Source organism: Phytophthora infestans, genomic scaffold (genome assembly GCF_000142945.1).
Source record: "Phytophthora infestans T30-4 supercont1.3 genomic scaffold, whole genome shotgun sequence".
Classification (NCBI taxonomy): domain Eukaryota; phylum Oomycota; class Peronosporomycetes; order Peronosporales; family Peronosporaceae; genus Phytophthora; species Phytophthora infestans.
In genome coordinates this window covers 4,967,941-4,988,985 of record NW_003303756.1, presented here as the reverse complement: position 1 = coordinate 4,988,985, position 21,045 = coordinate 4,967,941, and the positions used below count along the sequence as shown (strand labels likewise).

The window sequence follows — 21,045 nt, the reverse complement described above, 5'->3', positions numbered from 1 at the left end:
CACTCTCTCTAGTGTAGTTGGGTTTCTTGCTACCCACGTTGTTGTACCTGGTTTGGAGTGGCAGAACACGACGTAGAGTGTCTTGAAGTGAAGGCTTCTCAAGTTGAAGACTGCGCGCAAGTTGTATTAATGTCACCTCTCCAAGACATCTTCTATGGGCTTCTGACTCGTTAAACAACGCTCGTTTCTTCTTGTCGTCTGCTTCTCTCTCCTTTCTGTTCAACCGGGGCCTACCAGACTTCGCAGCTTTGGGGTTCAGACGGATGCGCAATCCACTATCAGAATTTTTCTCTTCGTTGTCATCAGGAGTGGTCTCAAGCGCAAGCTGCTCCATTTTGGGCTTGGTTCCGGTTCGATTTCGGCTGGTTGTCACTGGAGAGGTCACTTCATCTGTTTCTGTTTCTTCTCTCGTGACTGGAACCTTCGTTTTTTCAACCTTTACACGTTTGCGCTGCCTAATGTTCCTCCATTGTTGCACGACGAAGTCTAAATGCTCACGGTACTCGTCGTCATCAGAGATATCGGCTAGCTCATTGCATATAGCCTGGAACGCGCTGACTGCCTCCTTGTACTTAACATTAGCGTCAAGCACCTTGCGTTTCGCCTCCCCTGGTTTAAACTCATTAAGCACAAAAGGCCGCAGAGTCATCGGTTGTTCAGCAGGATGTAACCATCTAAATGAATGACATGTCAGACCCTCAGCACAACATCAATATTGGATATTACATGGACAACTCACGGCTTATACGTGGATAAATTGTGAGTTAACCCACCTTTCATCGATGCAACTCAGCGGTATTACGCTTCCTGGGGCGGTACTCCACTTCCGAAACGCGATCGCGTGTTGACAAGGCAGACGCATTGCAGAAGCGAACGAGCAAGTGCAGCTCCACGTTTTCAAATCCACAGCATGCGTCTTGTGTTTACCCGTCACCTCCACGAAGCCTGGATTTGACTTTAAGTCGAAATTGAACTTGTCGACCTTCGAACATGCCATTACGTACGCCTTCTCCACGTGTGTTGCTACGAAATGCGTCGTAAAGCGCAAAACTTGGCACATCTCCTCGTCGTAGTTGCGGTTGACACGTAACCCGATCCTAGTCTTGTCGAACACGTATTCACTGGAAGTCCTGGCATCAGCACCCACAAGGGCCTTCACGGTGTCCGTCATGGTCATGTTGGAGTTTACCCCGTCCTTAAAATGCCCAAACCAATTCTCTAAATGGTTGTTCGTGTGGACGCGCAAATGTGCCAACCGTGAGCGTTGGTACATGACCCACATCTCCGTACAAGTGTTCCAGTTTTCATCCATGTAGTTGTAAAATGCCATATATCCAGTCCTAGTGCAAAGTGCCTTCATGGAGGTCCAATTGGTCTCGTAGATCTCTGAACTTAAGGCATATACCATGTTGTGGACTAATGAGTCGATGGCGTCGTGATCGTCCGACGAAAGTTTACCATATTCTGGCTTCCTGGACGCTGTGCGGAGATATTTGAGACGTGAAAGACGCAAATCAACACGCGCGACTTAGGGAAGTACCGACGCAACACGCGGATCTCATTCAGATCTTTGTTGACCATTATAACTTGAACCTTGTCGCCAATCTTATCGTCAATCCGAAATAGATGATCCAGCGCTCGGGACATCTGCCAATCGGCGTTTCGTTCGAGCAAAGACTGTTGTACAGGCTGCCCACGCCCATTGTCGTCTATCATCATGAAGGTACAAAGCTGGTAGTTGTATCTAATGCACATTACATGGACAAGAATCGCACAATACATGGGCATGACATTAAAATAAGCATGGACAATACATGGACAAATAATTGCACAATACATGGGAGGACTTACCGATTCGTTTTGTGGGTACAGTCCACAAGCAAAAGCTCTGGAAACCTAGTAACCATGTCGCGCATATGTCTGGAAGTCATACTGATCACACCAGAGTGTCCCGCATCAGTTTCGTCCACCGTGACTACGTTACCGTCAATAGCTGCGAATTCCGCGAGAGTTGCGGCGCAAGCGTCGTCGTCATTCAACCCTCCTCTTATCTCTGCTTTAACACGTTGCACAATGTTGTCCACATCCTTCTTGACGAGGTTCTCGCCTCTCCCCAGAAGATACTCATAGATGCGTGCGCGCTTTCTACCGTACATCACCATGCTGTCCACAGCATCCTTCGTGTCCGTGTCGTCCAACCTACGGTTCTCCGCGTACGTCTTGAACTGCGCTGTCTTCACCGCATGGTTGTGCTGGTACACACCGTTCTTCACGCGAAGGCGGCATAAGCCGTCAACTTGCACGAGCTGCACCAGAAATCGAAATGGACAGCCGCATCCTCGGACGAAGTGCTTGGTTCGCAATCCGCTGCTCCTGTCTTTTGCTGGCCAGCCATGTGTGCAGATGTATGTGCGTTGGTAAGCACCCCACGTCTCTGGTACGTACGGAACATCCATTCCCTGCTTTGCTGCCGCTGTTTGACCCAGCCGCTTGTTTCTCAATACGCAACTAAGCGTTGACTGGATGCGGATGACCTGGCGGGACTTTACCGAGTAAGCCTTCAAATACTCATTCCACGCCGACCAGCTCGGATACGTCACGTCTGCGGGGCCCTCCACAAGGGAGGGAGAGTCTACGACCTGGACAATACATGGACGCTTGAAATCGTCCGTGTCAGGCGAGGCGTCGTCCGAGTTTGCAGCCGCGCCGGAGGCTGCGGAAGCCGTGGTGTCGATATCTGAAGAGGAGTCGGACGATCCACCCTGTATTTACAAATAGATAACGCACGGTTAGAAACACGTTTACAGAGACCACAAACAGCAAGATAACGCACCTCAGACGTCGCGGAAGCGGGTAGACTGAGCGACATGGCCGGCGATTGCAGCAACGGTTGATCTCGTGACGTAGGCTGCGGCGTGCAGGTAACGGAGCGGCGGCGGCGGCAATGCTCGAAGGGGGGCGAGTTTGGGTTTGAAAAGCAAATGAAAGGCTGGTGTGATTGGTACAACTACCGGTATACAGTATTGTACCGGTATTAACTACATAGATCACATCGTGGACAATACACGGATGAGAGTTGGACAATAGACTTGGCTAGTCGCCAGTTAAAACAATTGTCAGAAAACGGGCCAAATTGAGTTGGAAAATGCGTAAAATACATTACCGGCTTTAAAAAGTGTTTGTCAAAAGTAGAATAAAATTAAAAAAATATCCTCCTAATTAGCAAAAATTCTCACAATTTGCATTCTCAAATACTCGCCCGCTGACATCAGAGCATCTCTCACCTATGGGAAAGCACGACTTCCTGACGCCCAAGGCCATCGGCATCCGCATGAAGGTGCGTCTTCTCCCCCTTTACACGCTCTTGAATATGTGCCTGCAGCTTTCACTCCTTTTACGCTGCAAACAACTCACGTTTCGTTTCGCACAAACCTCTAGGCGAAAGGGCTCCAGAAGCTCCGCTGGTTTTGCCAGGTGTGTCAAAAACAATGTCGAGATGAAAATGGCTTTAAATGCCACACGACCTCTGAGGCCCATCAACGACAAATGTTGATCGTCGCAAATAACCCGAACAAATTTATGAGCGGCTACAGTGAAATGTTCGAGGAGGCATTCCTCGAGAACTTGAGACGCCGTCACGGCACCAAGAGGATGCGAGCCACTCATGTCTACAATGAATATATCTCTGACAAATTGCACACCCACATGAATGCGACGCAGTGGACGACGCTCGGCGGCTTCGTGCAGTACTTGGGGCGCACAGGCAAGTGCGTGGTGGACGAGACGGAGAAAGGCTGGCACATCCAATACATTGACAGGGATCCAAAGGCGATTGCGAGGAAGCAAGAGCTGGAGAAGAAGACGAAAGCGGAACTTGACCACGACGAGAGGAACAGACTGTTCATTGAACGACAACTGAAAATTGCCAGCGGAAACGAGGGCGCCAAGACGCAACACCAACCCACAAAGTTACAGCGGGGGGAGAACGGAGAGAAGATCAAAATGTCACTGGGGTCGAAGAGAGAAGGTGCTAAGAAGGAGACTGCTGCGTTTGGAGCGAAGGGCGCGATTGTGTTTGAACAGGATGGGAAGCAGACGGTAGAGGCTGAGTCGGAGGGGAAGCGCTCGAGTAAGAGGCACGCGGTGGATGCTATAATGGAGGAAACTGAGCGACGCAAGAAGGAGAAGAGTCGACGACTGGAAGAAGAGTCGAAGCGACAGCGAGAAGAGAACTGGGTCACTAGTGGCATTGTGGTCAAGGTGATGAACAAGAAGGTCGGTGGTGGTGCGTACTACAAGTGCAAAGGAGTGGTGAAGGATGTGAGGGATCAGTTCTGCGCTACGGTGGAGCTGATGGATTCTGGAGACGTGCTACGACTCGATCAGGATGATCTGGAGACTGTCATCCCGAAACCAGGACGCAAGGTCAAGGTAGTCAACGGACTTGGACGGGGCTGTACGGCGAAGCTACTGGACATCTCAGTTAATGACTACTGCGCTCGCATCCGAATTGACTCTGGGTCGCATCGAGGAGAGGTGTTAGATCGAGTAGAGTACGAAGACATTTGCAGGCTAGCTGATGAATAACCATTGGCTCTGTTGAAAATTGCACACAAAAAGGGGCATGACGCAAATGCAGTGCAGATGAACCCTTCGCTAGTAATCCCAGTTCATGAAATACCCTCCGCCAATGATAAAACGGAAATGCTACAGTCCATGCGTCAAATCCGCTTATTTTCCATGTAATACTCCATGTAATGTCCATGATGTAAAATATTTTCATTCGGTAATTTATAAAAACAACCCAGTCGTTGAGTGCAATTGTACAGTACCTGAGACTGGTAGTTGAAAAACTGGCTCGGTAGTTATCAATGCTTTGACTTCCGGCACGATCCATTCAAGAGTTTTTTAAAGTGCTTGTTGAAAAATTTAGGCTTTAGGAGAAAATTATGTATTGTCAAAATTTCATTATTGAATTAAGTTTTGGAAGCTTTGTCCCCAGTTCACCGTTTTCGCGTCCTTGGACCTCTGATAAACTTCCGGATGTGATTTTCCTGAATTCAAATGAACTATAGTTTGTAAGCTACAATCTGGTTTATTTGCAAATCCTATTGAGTCCAACCCCGCGAAAACGGGGTGCAGTACTGTATTTCCACCAGATCGATGCTAATCCTGTAGCATTAACATCCTGCAGTAAGTCCATGCCATGCAGATCTTCGAGCAGATGCGTTCACCTTTGTCGAGATATCCCGTGCGACAAATACACCGTACTCGCTCATGTACCAAAATAATGAATCTTGCGGATTACAACTCTTCCGCTCCGCCTCGAGCTGTGATCTTAAAAAAATATTGTATTAAACATTTGTGCAGTGTTTTATTACAAATGGGGCAACTATAACATTATATTTGAAATAAATACCGTCAAAGGCTGCGTTTGCGAGCCGATACTCCGTTTATTTTTATCGTAGCCAAAGCAACAGCAGAAATAACACAAGCCGCTTAAGCAATTTTGCATTTTATTACAAACCACTCCGTCGTATATTTCTTATCTTTATCTTGATTCCAGCATACTTCAAACTCTATCCCAGTCTCGGCATCAGCCCTAGCTTTATTGGCATGCATTAGGAGCATAAAGATTGCATTTTTTAGCACTTTCCTGAATTTGATATTGAAGAACCTTTACAAAACCTCTTAATTTTTTTGCTCCAACGGGGAATTTAGATATAATATCAATATTTAAAGCGCTTAAAAAGTCCCCGTCCTTACTATCAAAAGGTTTATTTTTCTTAGTTTGGAATCGTCTTTTCACGAAAAAGGACTATGAAAGTCCAATAAAAATTGGCTCCAATTTAAAAAATAAGAGAATTACTAATTTGCCTAAATCTGAGCTGAAATTTAATCAAAAAGCTAATGATTGAATTTAAAATCCTATTATTGTTCTAATCACTTATAATGATAATTTTGAGCAACGAACCACTTCCCAAAAAAGCCCGATGCATGCATTTGAGCAAATGTTGGTCAATTCAAATAAATAATCGCATAATGTTACCGGCTCACTTGCCTGTGACTTGCTGCAACACCACACTCTTCAAGAGGGCTAGCGAGTCCTCTGCGTTTACCTGTGTTGATCCGCGCTGGCGACAAATTGACGAGTCATGCTTCCACTCAGCACTAGTGTTTTTCAGCTCTTGAAGCATTTCATCAGGAAGTGGGAACAGGAGGGGTCCAAAGCGTAGTTCAGCTGGAGTGTTATGCTGCATATTACGTTCACGAACTGATCAGAGAAACCTCGAAATCTCAGCTGAAATACTGTGGAGATGACATACCGTTTCAGTCAAGACATGATAGAACCCCACCAGATTGAAAGACGCATCGAACGCTGGCAGGCCGCAGCCTTGGAAGTCGTACGCCATAATTATTTGCACACCTTGTTCCGGATTTCTCAACTGATCGCTTGGTAGCAGTGCTGACAAGGATATTGGTCCATGCCGGGGCTGCGGGTCTTTATCTCCGGGGCTTGGACGAAAAAAGTCGCTCAGGTTCATCGAGTTCATCGAGCTTACGATACTTCCATCTCCATGCAATGCTGCTTCGCTTTCTCGGAAAAGGTCTGCCGCATCAGCCGACATGTCTTTTGTAGCGGCCAGCAGTGCTGAAAAGCGTTGGCTCTGTTGTGTCTCAGCTTGTTGATTCTTCAGCGAACTGGGAAGAGAGGGAAAGCCGCGTGAGAGTGTGCCTACCGGAGGTAGTACCCCCGTCCACGGCACAGCTCCTGCTTGAGGTGACTTGGGGTGTATAGAGGAATTGCTGTTAAGAAGCGATGGCTGAATTAGCAAGTAGTCACTGATCGTCAACATGCAATCAACGACGAACCTGTAAAGTAGCTTGGATATCGATGCGTAGTCCTTCCACGTGTGAATACTGAAGCTTGCAGCAGCTGCTGCAAAGGAAAGATCGTCCGCAGGTGTCTGGGTATCTTCACTTGCACATTTTGACAGTTCATGCGAGTTATTGGACGGAGACGCCTGCTTCTTCGGTGTAAGCTCGCCGCCACTGTACATTGGTCTTTGTCGGTCAGGCCATTGCGTGTGCTTGTCCGACGACCACTGGAGTGAATATGGCGCTGAGAGATTGGGAGCTGTTTCGGTCGTCGAAACCTCGGGTTTGCCTGCATAAAATGCACCAAGAGTAAGTTATACATACATCCGGGTAATCCGTCCCGTGACAAAAATGACTTCGCACCTTGCTCCAGAAGCAGCTTTAGATCGCAGTCATCTCGGTGCTTCGGTATTTTCCCGTACGTCTCTCCACACGATGGGCATTTGTATGCCTTGGACAACGCTTGAGCCAAAATCTCATCGAGATTTGCACCGGGTTTCTCCGTGGCGCTTGTCGGAATGCGCTGCCACTGCAGCTTAGACAGCAAGTCAAACGCTGCGTTCGCCCACAAGCACAAATTCGGTGTCGTTGGAGTGAATGGAGCTGTCGTGTCAGCAGCGCGAAGCGGGATCGACTCCTCCATCTCAGCGATAGCCGCCGCCACATTGCTCGTTATCGTAGTCGTCGAAGACTGCGAGCTCTCAGGTGAAGTATTCGACATTTTCCGCTTCGGCGTGTGCTGCGTTGGCGCTCGTTTTACTTTTTTAGTATTCGCTGATGACACTTCCGTCTCTGCGTTCTGCTTCACTGGCCGCTTCTTCTTCTTCGACAACACCAGCACCGGATCTGACACTACTGAAGCATCGTAGTCGCACCCAGTCACACATTGCGGCACTGCAATCTCCACTCGAAACCTCTGCAATAACAACAATCATTCTCGTTAATCTCAACCCACAGGGTCAACTGTGCGATATTCTCTCCCGTCACCTGGTTCAGATGGTTCTTGGACACTTCTGCAATGCGAATCGCCAGCGTGCTTTGTCTGTTCTTGTCCAGACATTGACCCGACATGACATGCAGGATTTCCTGCTTCTCCACCACCTTCCTAAGCAGCAAGAACCAGTCAGTTCAAACGTCTCCTTGATCGGGATCGATGAATCGCGCTCTACATACCCGCTCTCGTACAGCAACTGCACCGTAAGAACACGCTGCTCTACGCAATTGCCACAGAGCATTGCCGAGAGCTTCACTTTAAGCTCAAACGTCGCCTTGCGGCCGTATTGGTCCTTGTACCAGGTTTCGGGCGGCTGCTGCGTGATCTCGAGAGCAGTATTGAGCTGATTGTCACTCAGCTGCGGCGGCTTCTGGTTATCTGCGGCGCGTTGCCGCTGTGTGGATGGTGTCGGTGCGATCGCCACCATCGCGGCAAGCTCCTTCTTTACTGGAGGGATCATTGCGCACTTCCACCGGAACAACTTGTCGGGCAGCGCCTTTTTAAAATTCGATTGCAAGTACTAATATACTTCTTTTAAAATAAATTGTTCTTTTATTAAATAAAAAGAACATGATGTGGTGCACACGTATTCTTAGATTTTGCTACAGATGGGCTGTTGCTGCGAGTGGCGAGCACCGAAGCCGCTTCGCTATGTGTTACCTGCCATCATTGTGGGGGTCATTGCGTATTTGTACTCTTCCTTCGTAGTTTTCGCGCATAGTCGTGTGCTGGAAGCCGGGGCATCACCTTGGGAACTTGTGCTCTTCCACATCATGACATTTCTGCTATGCTGGTCTCTAGCGCAGACGATGCGCTCATCCGACTCATTCCTACGGCGCCGTACGCTGACAAGGGAGAAGCTCAACGAGATAAAGTTGCTAGCAGCCGAACCCGATGATGCACTGGTCGAGACCAAGATGAACGGCGCCATTCGCACCTGCCGCAAGTGCCGCGCATTGAAACCAGATCGAACCCACCACTGCAGCACATGCAGACGCTGTCTACTCAAGATGGACCATCACTGCGTCTACATCAACAAGTACGTATAGAATTATTTTAGTGTCGGGACAGGTGCGAGCTGACAAGCAACATTGCCTTTTTTGGTGGATGCAGGTGCATTGGCTACTTTAACTACAAGTACTTCGTGCTCTTCCTGGGCTGGAGTGCATCAACATGTTTGTATCAAAGCAGTTTAGTTTTCCGCTACGTGCTGGCCGAGAGTCTGGATCGAGCTGCGACTCTCTACTTCTTCGGCAAGCTAGGGCTGTTCAACTCGCACCTTCAGGTTGGTTGAGCTACTGGGATCCTGGCGGTAGAAGAGTGTTAACTTTTGTCGCTGCTGCTTGGCAGACTGTGAGCGTGTTCTTCGGTAGCGCGTGTTTGGGTTTGGCGCTGGCGTGCTTCCACCTGATGCATCTGTACTTCGTTGCGAACAATTACAGCACGCTCGAGTACTGCGAGAAGCGAGACGACCCCGACTACATCAACTACTACAACGTCGGTATAGTGCGCAACTTTCAGGAGGTCTTCGGTACTCTCCGCGAGTTCCCATTCTGGTTTGTGCCAGTGCACAGCCCCAGCTTTCGGAAGCGAGATGGGAAATCTTTTCCACTAAACCCCAAGTTTACTAAGGCCGACTAGAAAAATAGAGAAGCAACTAACTACGTATTCATTCTTGATATGCGTCAATACCGGTACTGTAGCATTAAGTTATGGCCACGCACTTGTCTGGCTACTCCTAGTGCCTAACTTCCATAGCTCGGCTCGGCCGTGAAGACTGCGACGGATGAGAAATTGCGGAGTCAGGCGAATCGTCAAAACGCGTCTGGTAAAAATGCTCGATTGCCTTTGCATCTGCCCGTACAGAGTCTGCGAGTTCAAACGACTCTTGTTCTTGAGCTGGTGACTCACCCAGGACTTTTGATAGTAATGGAGCGTCCCCAACAAGCAGTTGCGGACGATACACAGCCACAGAACCGCGTCTTGGTGACGAACTCGACACGTCCACATTCGCACGTAAGTCGGCAGTGACGCCCACCGCCGAAGACTGCAATTCTTCCGACGTGCCAAAGAACTCGATCACACTTTGACGCCGTGGTTGCTGACTCCGAAGCGCTCCAATATCGTCTAGACTCGATTCTGTTGAGACTATTTCCCTTAGGAGGTGCTGGAATCCTTGGAGAAGAACATTTCGCTCTCTCTTGGTTGTCACTTCGAGGACGATCCGTCCTCGGTGATAGCTTTTACACACAAGAATGATTCCTCGTCGATGGCTTACTTTCTTGGACAACCGCGGAGCCTCTGAGTTGCCTTCCTTCCGAATCGCGATGACCTGCTCGATGTCGTCTGCAAGTACAAAAGCAAAAAGCAAAAAGCAAACCACCTCGTGATCCTCACTGCATTTGATAGACCAAAAACTGGCACTCACGTAAATTGATCCGAGGCTTTTTCTTCCTCGACGGCGTCCATGTGAGGTAGCACTCGCCAGCCTCGGTATTCCGCACCAGTCGTAGCTGAATCGTCTTTAACGCTCCGGAGATGCAGACCTTGCTCGCAGAAAAACCTTCAACTAGCAAAAGCCGGAAGCTGGCCGCCGAAATGTTTGTCTCCTCCTGTGCTCGTAGCACCGCGAGTCGGCCTCGAGCAATCTCCACCATGTGATCCGTCGCCTGGTGCCAAGTTCGCAACCGGCGATAGCGGCGATAAACCCGTTGGATGACGATATTTGCTTCGGTGCGGTCACCCACGTTAAACACCGACGGCCTGCGTAAGAGACAATAATATCAGCCGTTGCATGCGCAATGATGTAGACTGAGTTGCTTAACACTCGTACGTTGACCGCCTTCTAAACAATGGATATTGCTGCTCCTTCTTGAGAACTTCTCCCTGTTGAGCAGTTTTGTCAAAATTACAGTGTAGAAAATCTATACTATCATCGATGATGGATAGTGTGACTTGCCGGAGAGTCTGGAAGCAGACCGAAGAAGCGCTGGATGGTCCGGCAAAGACTTTCTTCGCTCCAAGAAGCAGGTGCGGCCATTACTTCATCAACGAATAGCGGTTCAGCGCAGAGCACGATAGGAGACTTTGAGTTCTCAGTAGCTGCAAGGATTCGCTTCTGCTCTGCAGGTGGCGAGAGCGGCGGCACGCTCAGCAGGTTTCCCATGGTCTTCGCCTCTGCATTCGCTCTAATAAAATGATAATGTAGTAAAAGTAGGTAATGACTTACAATGTACTACAGCAGTATCCGTGGCTCTCGGATCTCATCTCAAGGAGACTGATTATTACGAAGAGTCGCATGACGTGAATGGACGGACAGCAATAATGGAAGACAGAAGCTACCGAGAACTACCTTCTCGACCTTCAAGGTAGTGGGGCATTTCGATAATGTCATGATGTGTCGTGTTATGTAAGGAGGGATACGTTTCCTTTGTCTTTTCGTACACTGGTATAAACGATCTGGCAAGATATAAAGAAGTCCTGCAATGGGGATATCAAAAGGTCTCTAGCACCAGCGGCACGACTTCGCCATTATCTGGACGGAAGTGAATACCCATGGTGACCGCGCACACCGCCTGAATAAAGCAGACATGGGATACCACCACTACATAGCGCTCCGGTACAGCGTCAAAGAGCTCGGACAAGAAGTTTCTCGCTCGCTCACGAATCTCGTCTTCTGTTTCATGGTGTGTCGGCGACCACAGCAAGTCCTCTTCGTCTGTCACCCGCGAGAAGTCGACGTCTGGGAACTTCTGCTTGATCTCTAACAGCGAGCGTCTCTTATCGAACGTGTAGCAGTCGAACACTTCGCGGCAGTTCTTCATGCACAAGAAGGGTTGGTTCGGCACCTGATCTTTCGTGAAGAAGGACTGTGCCGTCTGAATCGCTCGCGAGAGTGGCGACACAATCACCCGCTCGATGGGCGGCATTCCTCGCTCCAATTCGGCCTTGACACTTGGTGGACCTTTGCTCTTGGCGTCCTCGACTCCGAACGGTGTCAGGTCTGGGTCTAGGAACTCGTCGGTGCGCGCGAACTCATCCTCCCAGCGACCGACGCCGTATTTTTCCTCTACCACATTGTGATACCCCTGAGCATGGCGGACGAAGTAGATCACCTTCACATTACGCGAGCTCTTGGTCAACACATTGATCTGATGCTTGAAAGTGTTCCAAGGGGCTGCCATCTTGTCGAACCTCCTGAAGAGCGACAGCTGGGCGGGTGGGGCTGAGCCATTGAGAGTGAAGAACCCCTCGACGACCTTTATGACGGAGGCACCGTGTGTGTCGGGGGCACTAGTAATACCGCCATTCGACTGGTGAATGCACGGCGTTCCCCAGGATATTTTTGTTTCAAAAAGGTACAGTATGACTCAGTATATTTATTTTATTAAAATAACATGGCTTTGCGATCACCCCGTCTCAGTGACTCATCGTCCTCACATGACTGACAAGCTTCAAACACAAAATGTTTTTGTTCGCATTATTCGCATCATTGCTCGCTTCCAGCAGCCGCGCTAGCGACCGCCATGACTGTGACCATCGACACAACTGGTGCCAGTTCGATCCCCACCACTCTGACTATCGTAAAGGCAGTCGACGGTTTCTTTGCATTCAATACTCCGATTGAAAACGATGCAACCACTCCGCAGCCTCTCTTCAAGCGATTCAAGATGGTGCCGGCGTCCTGGAGCGAGTTCCAGCAGAAACTGGCCCAACTTGAAAAGGAGAAGCAGCCAGATGAACAGGTTAAAGTCGTGTACTTCCTGCGCCACGCCGAGGGTACGCACAACGAGGCCCACAGCAAGTACGGCTCTCCTCGGTGGGAGAATGAGTTCGCGCGCACTGAGACTTTTCTGGACGCACCTTTGACTGCATTCGGCGTTAAGGACGCACAGAGCAAGGGGCCACCGAGTGTCCAGATGGAGATGGACCTAGGAATGCCATCCATTGAGATGGTCGTGGTGTCTCCAATCTCGCGCGCCATTCAGACGGTGCAGAATTTTTTCACAGAGGAACAGGTGCCAAGTCAATCACGTGTATCGAGAGCTGCCGAGAGACGTTTGATTGCCACACGTGCAACAAGCGGCGGCCGCTGTCCGAGCTCAAGCGCAGGTTTCCGGATGTGGATTTCTCACGCATGAAGGATGAAGATGATCAGCTGTGGTCGCCGACACATCGTGAGACGACAGAGGAGATCCAGAAGCGAGCGTTAGGGTTTTTGATAGAACTTTTCCGCGAGGTTCCGGAGCGCTACGTGGTTGTGGCAGCGCATCTTAGTATCATTGAGGCGATCTATGCCGTCACGCTGGGTACGCAGGTGCGTCCCAGCAACTGCGAGGTTGTCCCAATCGTGCTCGAAGCGTTATCAAACTGAAGCGGTGTAAGTACCTAAATGACACGCTACGATTCTCTCTCTCTCTAGTGCAGTCTGGTGCTCGTCTGTCGGGCCAGTTTGCTAGCTTTTAACCTTTCCTCACGAATGGCTACACTCCGCCTGTTTCCTCCCATCCTTTCGACTGCACCTATCTTGGTGACTCGGCTCCGCTATGCAGTAATTACACTTTTAGCCATGCATAGGGTTAATGCAAATTCGTGCATTTTATTGACTACCTTTAATACTGACTAAAGCTTTCATTTCTGCAAAGACAAGCAGCTTCCGATTTGCAGTTCATATAGGAGCGTCAGTAGGGTTAGGGTATTTTTACAAAGCATGCGAAACCTATGTTTTCATTTCGTCAATGGAAGCGCTACTTCCTCCAGCGCAGGTGCTGGGTGACCCCGTCACAAATGTTGTGCTATTTTTCAATCACTTTTAGTAGTACCGTAATATTATTTCAAAAACTTATTAGCCGGTTAGTAAAAACAATGTTATGGATGTGCGCCGAAACATATGCCACGGTCGTAGATGTCCACCGATGTAAATAGCACACATCTGAAGTCCGGGTGCCTCAACAGGTAGGGAAGGCTGGCGCAATGCCATCTTATTCGTGTTTACATTTAGCAGTTATTACTACCGTACCGTACGTAGGGCAGGTTTTCAAAAGCGAAATGTAAATTGCTTAAAGTCAGACACCCCGCTGTTCCGACTTACTTAATTTTTGTATTAGTCTCTGTCTGAAGTAGCTTCCACGTCCAGAAACATCAAAACATGCAACTCTCGATTACAAGTCCAATCGGAGCACTTTGTTCTATTCGTTTTCGCGAGCACAGAAAATGTGAAAAATACTGAATGTGCAAAAAGTTCGAAGGTGAACAAAAAAAGTTGTAGAGGGCCTCGAGTGCGTAAAGGAATTGACAAGATCAAAAGTACTATGTGGTTTTGACGAGATTAAGAGTACTAAGACAAGACTAAAAATACTACAGCAAGACCAAAAATACTGATGAAAGAATATATTACTTGCACTATAGGTGGGTATGTTTCGACTTAACAACCCGACGCTTCCTGTCCAGGCGAATGCACCGTGCTAGCGCATCGATTGTGAGAACATTCAGGTGAAACGCGGCGGTGTCTTTCTGCCAGTGCTTCGAGTAGTATGCACTATAACCTGCCAGTATAGAATCGGTCGGGTTTTTGGCATCTGAAGCTCCCATTTGAGCAGCGAAATATCTCACATCACTCCCAATGAGCTTGGCAACACTCAGCCGGCTAGCCAAAACACCACTCCGCGATACTTGTTACCTTGATCGTCTGTGAGTACCATCCACTTGTCAGGTCCTGCTGCGTCTCGACGTTCGTAACCTCCGTAGTAGTTTGCTACAGCTACCTGATCTTCTCTGCGGTGTGGTTAGAAACCAAAGTGGATGCAGAGACACTTTCCATGAAGGCGACTAGTAGAGAAGGTAGCTCGTGATGTCGCGTAAGCGCTGGGTTGGGATACTCATGGGCGATACAAAACTCGCAGAACTTCCTGAAATATGATGTATACACATTCCTTGTGTCCTGCTTAATCACGTGTGTTGCTGTGTCGATACCGCCTTGTAACAGCTCTTGGAATGATGCGGGGTGTCTTGCCATAAATACGATAGACACTGGCTGGGTATATGCATGTCGTCCAGCCAAAATAACAATGAGCTGCAGATCCAATCATTTGAAGATTCGTACTTTTAGTCTTGTTTAGTATTTAGAGTCTTGTTTAGTACTTAGAGTCGAGTTTAGTACTTAGAGTCTTGTTGTTAGAGGGTAAATCCGATTGGTTAAAATTAATACAAAAACTATCCCTTAATCTGCTTCACTATCCTTCTTCACTATCCAAATCAAAACCAAACACCTCCCGAAAGCGTCGCTCGTCCGTCATATCCTTCTCCTTTTCCTTCATCTTGTTCTCATACATCTTGCCTTTCTCGATAAAGCCCGCCACATATATCCCTTCAAACTCAGCTAAACTTGCACAATTCTTGCCTTCTTTGAAGCTGTCAATTTCATCTTGAATTGGAGCTCTGAGAGCTGCGTTCTGAACCTGTATCTCCTCACAACTGGTAAGCTACTGCTTGACGCCCTCGCTATACGTCGTTCGTAAATAGGCAATATATCTTTGAAGGCGGACCCTCTCTTCAAAAATAGTATGGGCGTCCGCATCGAGCATTTGTGCCTTGTACTGACCGAATACTTGGCATGTTTCTTGAAGCAATATCTCAACAGGTTCTCCTTGAAACTCTGGTGGCATCCAATGGCGCTTGTCACGATGCAGAAGAAGGTGGGTCTTCCGGAACCACGCCTTTGACATCAAGTCGATTTCGTCCATCTAATAATAAAAGGCAGTCAGTGTTAGTGTTTAGCTGAAAGCTTACCGGAATATCTGTACCTGAGCAAAAATGTACTCAAACAGCGGTCCGTTTTGACTGAGCTTCTTAATGGGGTGTTGTCGTAGCCCTTTCGGCTGTGGCTTGTCAGGGACAGCGCCGTGCTCCACCTCTCTAAGCTCCTGTCGGAGCGCTGTCATTATTAGATACAAATCGTAAGTACCACAATTGTGTATAAAATATAAGATACTCACAGTACCTTCGAGTTTCTGGAAAAGTTGTGTAGCGCGGCGAGAACGCTGCTCGGAGACGCGCTTGGTGCGGTGCTTAACCCCCGACCTCTTGCGAATATCAACCCTAAATTCACGTGCTTTTATCCCCTTGCACTTCTTCGCGTGCTTTGAGAAGTTCGTGCGAGATATCGATCTCTCACACTTCACGTATTCTTTTGTCGTGGCGCTGCCGTACAGCACCTTTGTCATTTTGTTTTGGAGTATTTGCAGAAATTGCGTCCAGGCTGGCCATTGCTTTTTAGATGTGATATTCGATGCTGATTGGCTAAAACTATTTTTGCATGGGTTGTTTTTGAGCTGCGTCAGTGAAAGAAGTTGGCTTCCGAGAGTTTACAAACTCTCAGTGAATGGCAGTTCACTGGTCCCCTTTTTACGGAAAGGGAGCGAAGTGACCAATTTTAAAGTAGATTATAAACTGAGTAAATTTATAGGTAGGTTAAGCTTGAGCTAAATACAAACTATAAGTCACCTTTAGAAAAGCAATGTCATCAGCCAATGGTTGGCTTTGGACGACCTTGTCCCAAATATCCCGAAGTATGACGTGTCACACTTCATGTAACTAGGGGTACTCTTGAGGCTACGTACCCCGTTACATCCCCCCCACTTAGGTTCGCTTTACCGACCATTCAGAATGAAGAAGTGTACGTCACAAACTTTCATTCTCAAAGTTGAAAACATCGACTTGGCCGCGCGAGCTCGGCGGAGGCTCACTTCACAGTTAGAGCCTCGGGCAGCAGTCTGTGCGCTCCTTTTCTTGGTCTCCACATCGACCGTTGTCATGCCTCGTGGGACTGCGAAGAGCGGTGCGAAGACACGCTCCAACGCTGCTGCCGGAAAGGCGCAAGCCAAGAGCGCTAAGCCTCACTGCAACGGCTCGGCACTTCAGGAGGCTACTAAGGTGGCCTCCGAGTCGATCGGCTCAACGGGTGATGCGGCTGTGGGCAAGCGAACGAGCAAGCGCCGCAGTCCGTCGCCCTCGACCTCCCCAGACAATTGTCCAAACCCTCGGTTCGCTGAACGTGCGCTCGACGCTGGCAGTGAGGACGAAGCCGAGTCCGAGAGCACACATTATGCCCCTGTGGTCTCTACGGGAGAGCACATCCCGGTGCACAGCCAGCACAAAGACGACAGCGTGCAGTCGCTCGCTAGTGATCACGGGGATCACAGTCCCAGGACGTCGGTGCGCTCTAAGAGCCCGGCCGTCAAGGCTACGGGCACTCCCAAAGCTGGTGGCGATGAGGAAGAGAAACCTCGCAAACGTTTCTCGCTTGCCGAGGGTCTTGCGCGTGCTAAGGCCTCTAAAGCCGAAGGCGCCAAGCCCTCTAAGAAGCGTACGACTTCGAAGTCTCCACTCCGCGAGGAAAAGGAGACTGGGTACTCCTATCGAGGCCTATTCGATCCCTCGGGTGAAGAGGACGAGAAGGAGGAGGAAGAGGGTGCTATTCCTGAGCTCCGAAAGATCTCTAACGACCTCGACCAGCAGTAGGAGAACTTTAAAGCTGCCCAGCGTACGTGTGGGGTCCGTTGGTAGCACCTGTCAGCCAGGGAGCTGCCATCAACTCAAGAGGGTATTGGCCTCCCGAGGAGAGCTCTGGGGCTGATCTCTTCCTGGCGCTTCTCGTCGCTCCTCGCGGCCTTGTTGGCGGCCATGCCTCTAGGGGCGTATACGAGCGCACCCTTGTGCAAAAGGAGCAGTTGTTTGCTGACACCTTGGAGGCGGCTCGGTGTGTGCATCTCGCGCCACACCGTATCCCTCTTAAGGCCTTCTCGACGTGTCGTAAGAAGCCCGAGATCCGGGGTGGTCTCTACCCTCTTTGGGGCTACCCCTGGGTTCTTCCCGAGAACAGTCCCAGCAGGAGTTCTTGTGAAGACATGTTCTGGGCTTAAGTCGAGCCTCTCAAGTACTCACCCTCGGAGTTACGGGAACTCCATGAAGATCAGCTGCTGTCCCGCATCCTGGACCAGCGTGATCTTTGTATTCGGTTTGCCCAAATGGTCAGCAAGCACATGCTGACCAGGGAGATTCTGAAGCGTGCAGCTTCTAGCGCTCACGATGAGCGCGGGTACGGAGTGTCGTCAACGTCCGTACCCCTGTGGTGAAGTGCTTTCTCAAAAAAAAAGAGAATGGACCTAGCAAGGGATCACTATCCCGAATAAGTGACAGTTTCAAGTGATTAGTAAGGATTTGGATCGCCAGACAGAGATTCACGTTGCCTGAGGTGGATTGGCCATGATGAGCGGCATCCCGTATGAGCCGACGATGGATCTGGTATGGGTGACGTATGGGAAGGCAGGATCCACCAAGGAAAGACTCGGATCCACCCTTACCGGAGTTCACTTGGGGGGATATGAGATATACCATGTACGGGTGGATCGAGTGTGGAACCAATGAAGGGATGATGGTAGGTGTCATCTGAAGGTGGATCTAGTATCAACGACTAACGAGAAGGCAAGATCCACCGCGATATGCCCCAGATCCCATACTTCCGAGTTCGGATCCAAGGAGGTGAGGATCCCGTACAGAGGGGCCTGGATCCAGGATATAGGGATGGTGAATGCAGTGGATCTCGAACTTTCGTGGGATGATGGCGTTCATAGTCGGTCGCAAGACGATGTTGGAGGATTGGAGAGCTCAGATCCATGACGAGTGTACACTTGCAGTGATGTGGATCAAAGCGACCTGGATCCGGATCGAGTGTATCCATTATATGGCGACCATAATGATTACGCCATGGATCCGGTAGATCTGATGATAATACAGCTGGGATGATGGGTTAAGGAGATAAAGGACATGCAGCCGAGCCTGTTAAGGGATTTAACAGGTAAAATACATAGAAGGTAGAAATCCAGGCAGGTATAGGCTTAAGTATCAAAACAGACCATAATTTGCACAGTATCACGCAAGTGCCTTCCTGCCCTCAAGAATTGGAACTACATTGGCCGTACGAGCTCGGTGAAGGTTGGGAATTGCGAATCTAGTGCTGGTAGTGATAATTGGATAATACATTGGCCAGATCCTACAACCTAGTGAGCTTTCCTTTACACGTGCAGATCCGAAAGGTTAACCGGATTTACTACCTGGCCGGCTACATCCTAGAGGCTCTCAACTCTCAAGATCCCGTCACAAGAGGCGGCAAGTACGACGCAAAGGCAAGGGAACACACCCGCAAGGCAACCCTAAGGCCAGATCCACGATCTAGACCCTGGATCCACTTGAGCTCGAATATTCGCTTAGGATCCAGAACCAACCGCGGACGCAGAGTGAAGATTTTACCACTGCTGCGCCACCCCATCCCCACGTCTCGGCAAGACACTCAAGCTTCACCACTTGAACTCTTCGGAAGTTACCGAGAGAGCAAGATCCCGCCCTACCGACGGGTACACAAGGTGAGGAAAGTTCAGCAGAACACGGATCATCGGGGGACCCCCTCCGTTTGTTGGTGTCTGGGCGCTGTTGGTAAGTCGGATCCAGCAATCTCGCAGATTTGCTGATCCCGCTACACCACATCCCGTTTGGGCAAGAAGCCTTGGTCTACTTATGAAGCTGCCGCCGCTTCTGTTCCCAGATTGCGACAGCCTTCGGGCAGTCAAGCAGGAGCCGTTCAATCGGCTCCCACGGGTTCTTGGAGTCCGACACAGGGCCATGAGGTTGACCGCCTCCGTCAACGTGTCCTCGTGCTTGAGATTGCGCTTGGCCTTGGGACTGGCGGTGATGCTGCCGCTCAGGCCGGGAATCAGGGCGAGCTCGCTCGTCTTGCGGGCCGCCTGGACCTGGTGGAGCGAGAGGTCGCGAGCCTGCACCTGCGGGTGGACCGACGAGCCTCTTCGTCCGATCTGGACGAGGCCTTCCGCATGATCCGACGGATCGAGGCTCTGCTGCCACGTCCGGAGCCGCCTTCGGCGCACTCCCAGTCGTACGCGTATGGTGCGTACCCGGCGTACTCAAAGTACTCGGCGTATGGCTCCGGGGTCCGCTCGTACGGAGCTCCTCCTGCGTACGGTCTTGACCGCAGCTTTGCCGTTCAGACCGAGGCTTGGGTGCCTGCTCCGACACCTTCGTCGACGTCTGTGGCCGACCCTCGCTTCGAAAAGCTTGGCCAAGTTGGGTCGGCGAGTCAGCAACCCCCTGCGGATCAGAGTACCGCTTAAGACGGCCAACATAGAACGTCGGGTGCGTCGTCATTGACTTAGGCAGGTCGATGGTGTACGACGCACCATGTTTGGCCAGGACTGCAAATGATCCGATGAAACGGTGCTTCAGCTTGTTGCTGCCGACAGAGCTGACAGTGTCAAGAGGTAGGTTCCTCGTGTCTAATAGCACTAAGTCCCCCACTTTAAATACATTTAAGTTTCCTCTTTCATGTTTGTCTGAGTACTCCTTTTGTCTATCTTAGGCCGCTGCCATGGCATCGCGGACCCTGCTGACAATGCTCAGCTTGGTATCCATAAAGGATTCCACTTGTTTCCGCAGCGAAACTGGTCTAGCATCCGAGACCTGGGAGGAAAGGACTTTCCGAGCCCCCCCACTTAGAATAGAGGAGTCAGTGTCTCCTCGAAGCGTGCGAGGCACTCTGGGGTGGCGGAAGCCGTTCAAGTAGAACGGCGTGAACCCCGTGGACGCGTGCACCGCGTTGTTGAGCGCAATCCCAACAACTGGAAGCTGCGTCGACCACGTACGTGGTGCTTCCGCGCACACACTGCGCAGAGTGTCCTCGAGCACTCGATCGACGCGCTCTGTCTGTCTGTCTGTCTGTCTGTCTGTCTGTCTGTCTGTGGATGGACATCTGTAGACGAGCTCCCAGTAAAGGAAACAGCGTTTACCAAAACGCAGTCGTGAACCGCGGGACACAATCGTTTCGGGGAGCCGTGATAGCGGAACACGCCATCCACGAACAATCTTGCGGTTTGTTCGCCCCTAACAGTAACAGGAACCGGACCAAGATGTACCATCTTGCTCAGCCGGCACACAAACACCAAAATTCCGGTGTTGCCGTCTTCGTCGGCGGGAAGCCCAAAGATGAAGTCCAGACTCATCGACTTCCAACACTCAGTCGGTACGGGCAGGCTCTGTAGTGGAGCCGAAGAGTGCCCTGCAGGTTTGACCCGCTGACATGTTTCATATGTCTTCACGTATCGGGC

At 50.0% G+C, this 21,045-nt stretch overlaps 7 protein-coding genes across 7 annotated transcripts; 3 read left to right on the top strand and 4 right to left on the bottom strand.

Annotated features, from left to right (window-relative positions):
• Positions 1-3,286: 3,286 nt before the first annotated feature.
• Positions 3,287-4,587, top strand: PITG_02945 (uncharacterized protein; the record flags this gene model as incomplete). Its single annotated transcript, XM_002907753.1, has 3 exons — positions 3,287-3,337; positions 3,439-4,027; positions 4,103-4,587. The coding sequence occupies 3 exons, from the start codon at positions 3,287-3,289 to the stop codon at positions 4,585-4,587; spliced, it is 1,125 nt and encodes a 374-aa protein (XP_002907799.1).
• Positions 4,588-6,861: 2,274 nt separating this feature from the next.
• Positions 6,862-8,333, bottom strand: PITG_02944 (uncharacterized protein; the record flags this gene model as incomplete). Its single annotated transcript, XM_002907752.1, has 6 exons — positions 6,862-6,884; positions 6,983-7,123; positions 7,243-7,795; positions 7,867-7,984; positions 8,053-8,243; positions 8,298-8,333. The coding sequence occupies 6 exons, from the start codon at positions 8,331-8,333 to the stop codon at positions 6,862-6,864; spliced, it is 1,062 nt and encodes a 353-aa protein (XP_002907798.1).
• Positions 8,334-8,481: 148 nt separating this feature from the next.
• PITG_02943 (palmitoyltransferase, putative) lies at positions 8,482-9,514 on the top strand (the record flags this gene model as incomplete). The annotated part of the gene is made up of 3 exons (XM_002907751.1): positions 8,482-8,912; positions 8,987-9,158; positions 9,224-9,514. 3 exons carry the CDS (start codon positions 8,482-8,484, stop codon positions 9,512-9,514), a joined length of 894 nt encoding a protein of 297 aa, XP_002907797.1.
• A 97-nt stretch (positions 9,515-9,611) lies between these two features.
• PITG_02942 (uncharacterized protein) lies at positions 9,612-10,530 on the bottom strand (the record flags this gene model as incomplete). The annotated part of the gene is made up of 4 exons (XM_002907750.1): positions 9,612-9,742; positions 9,840-9,855; positions 9,957-10,219; positions 10,302-10,530. The coding sequence occupies 4 exons, from the start codon at positions 10,528-10,530 to the stop codon at positions 9,612-9,614; spliced, it is 639 nt and encodes a 212-aa protein (XP_002907796.1).
• A 275-nt stretch (positions 10,531-10,805) lies between these two features.
• On the bottom strand, positions 10,806-11,039 carry PITG_02941 (uncharacterized protein; the record flags this gene model as incomplete). The annotated part of the gene is made up of 1 exon (XM_002907749.1): positions 10,806-11,039. The coding sequence occupies one exon, from the start codon at positions 11,037-11,039 to the stop codon at positions 10,806-10,808; it is 234 nt and encodes a 77-aa protein (XP_002907795.1).
• Positions 11,040-11,367: 328 nt separating this feature from the next.
• Positions 11,368-12,207, bottom strand: PITG_02940 (phosphoglycerate mutase family; the record flags this gene model as incomplete). Its single annotated transcript, XM_002907748.1, has 1 exon — positions 11,368-12,207. The coding sequence occupies one exon, from the start codon at positions 12,055-12,057 to the stop codon at positions 11,368-11,370; it is 690 nt and encodes a 229-aa protein (XP_002907794.1).
• A 336-nt stretch (positions 12,208-12,543) lies between these two features.
• On the top strand, positions 12,544-13,247 carry PITG_02939 (phosphoglycerate mutase family; the record flags this gene model as incomplete). Its single annotated transcript, XM_002907747.1, has 2 exons — positions 12,544-12,834; positions 12,900-13,247. 2 exons carry the CDS (start codon positions 12,544-12,546, stop codon positions 13,245-13,247), a joined length of 639 nt encoding a protein of 212 aa, XP_002907793.1.
• Between the last annotated feature and the right edge of the window lie 7,798 nt (positions 13,248-21,045).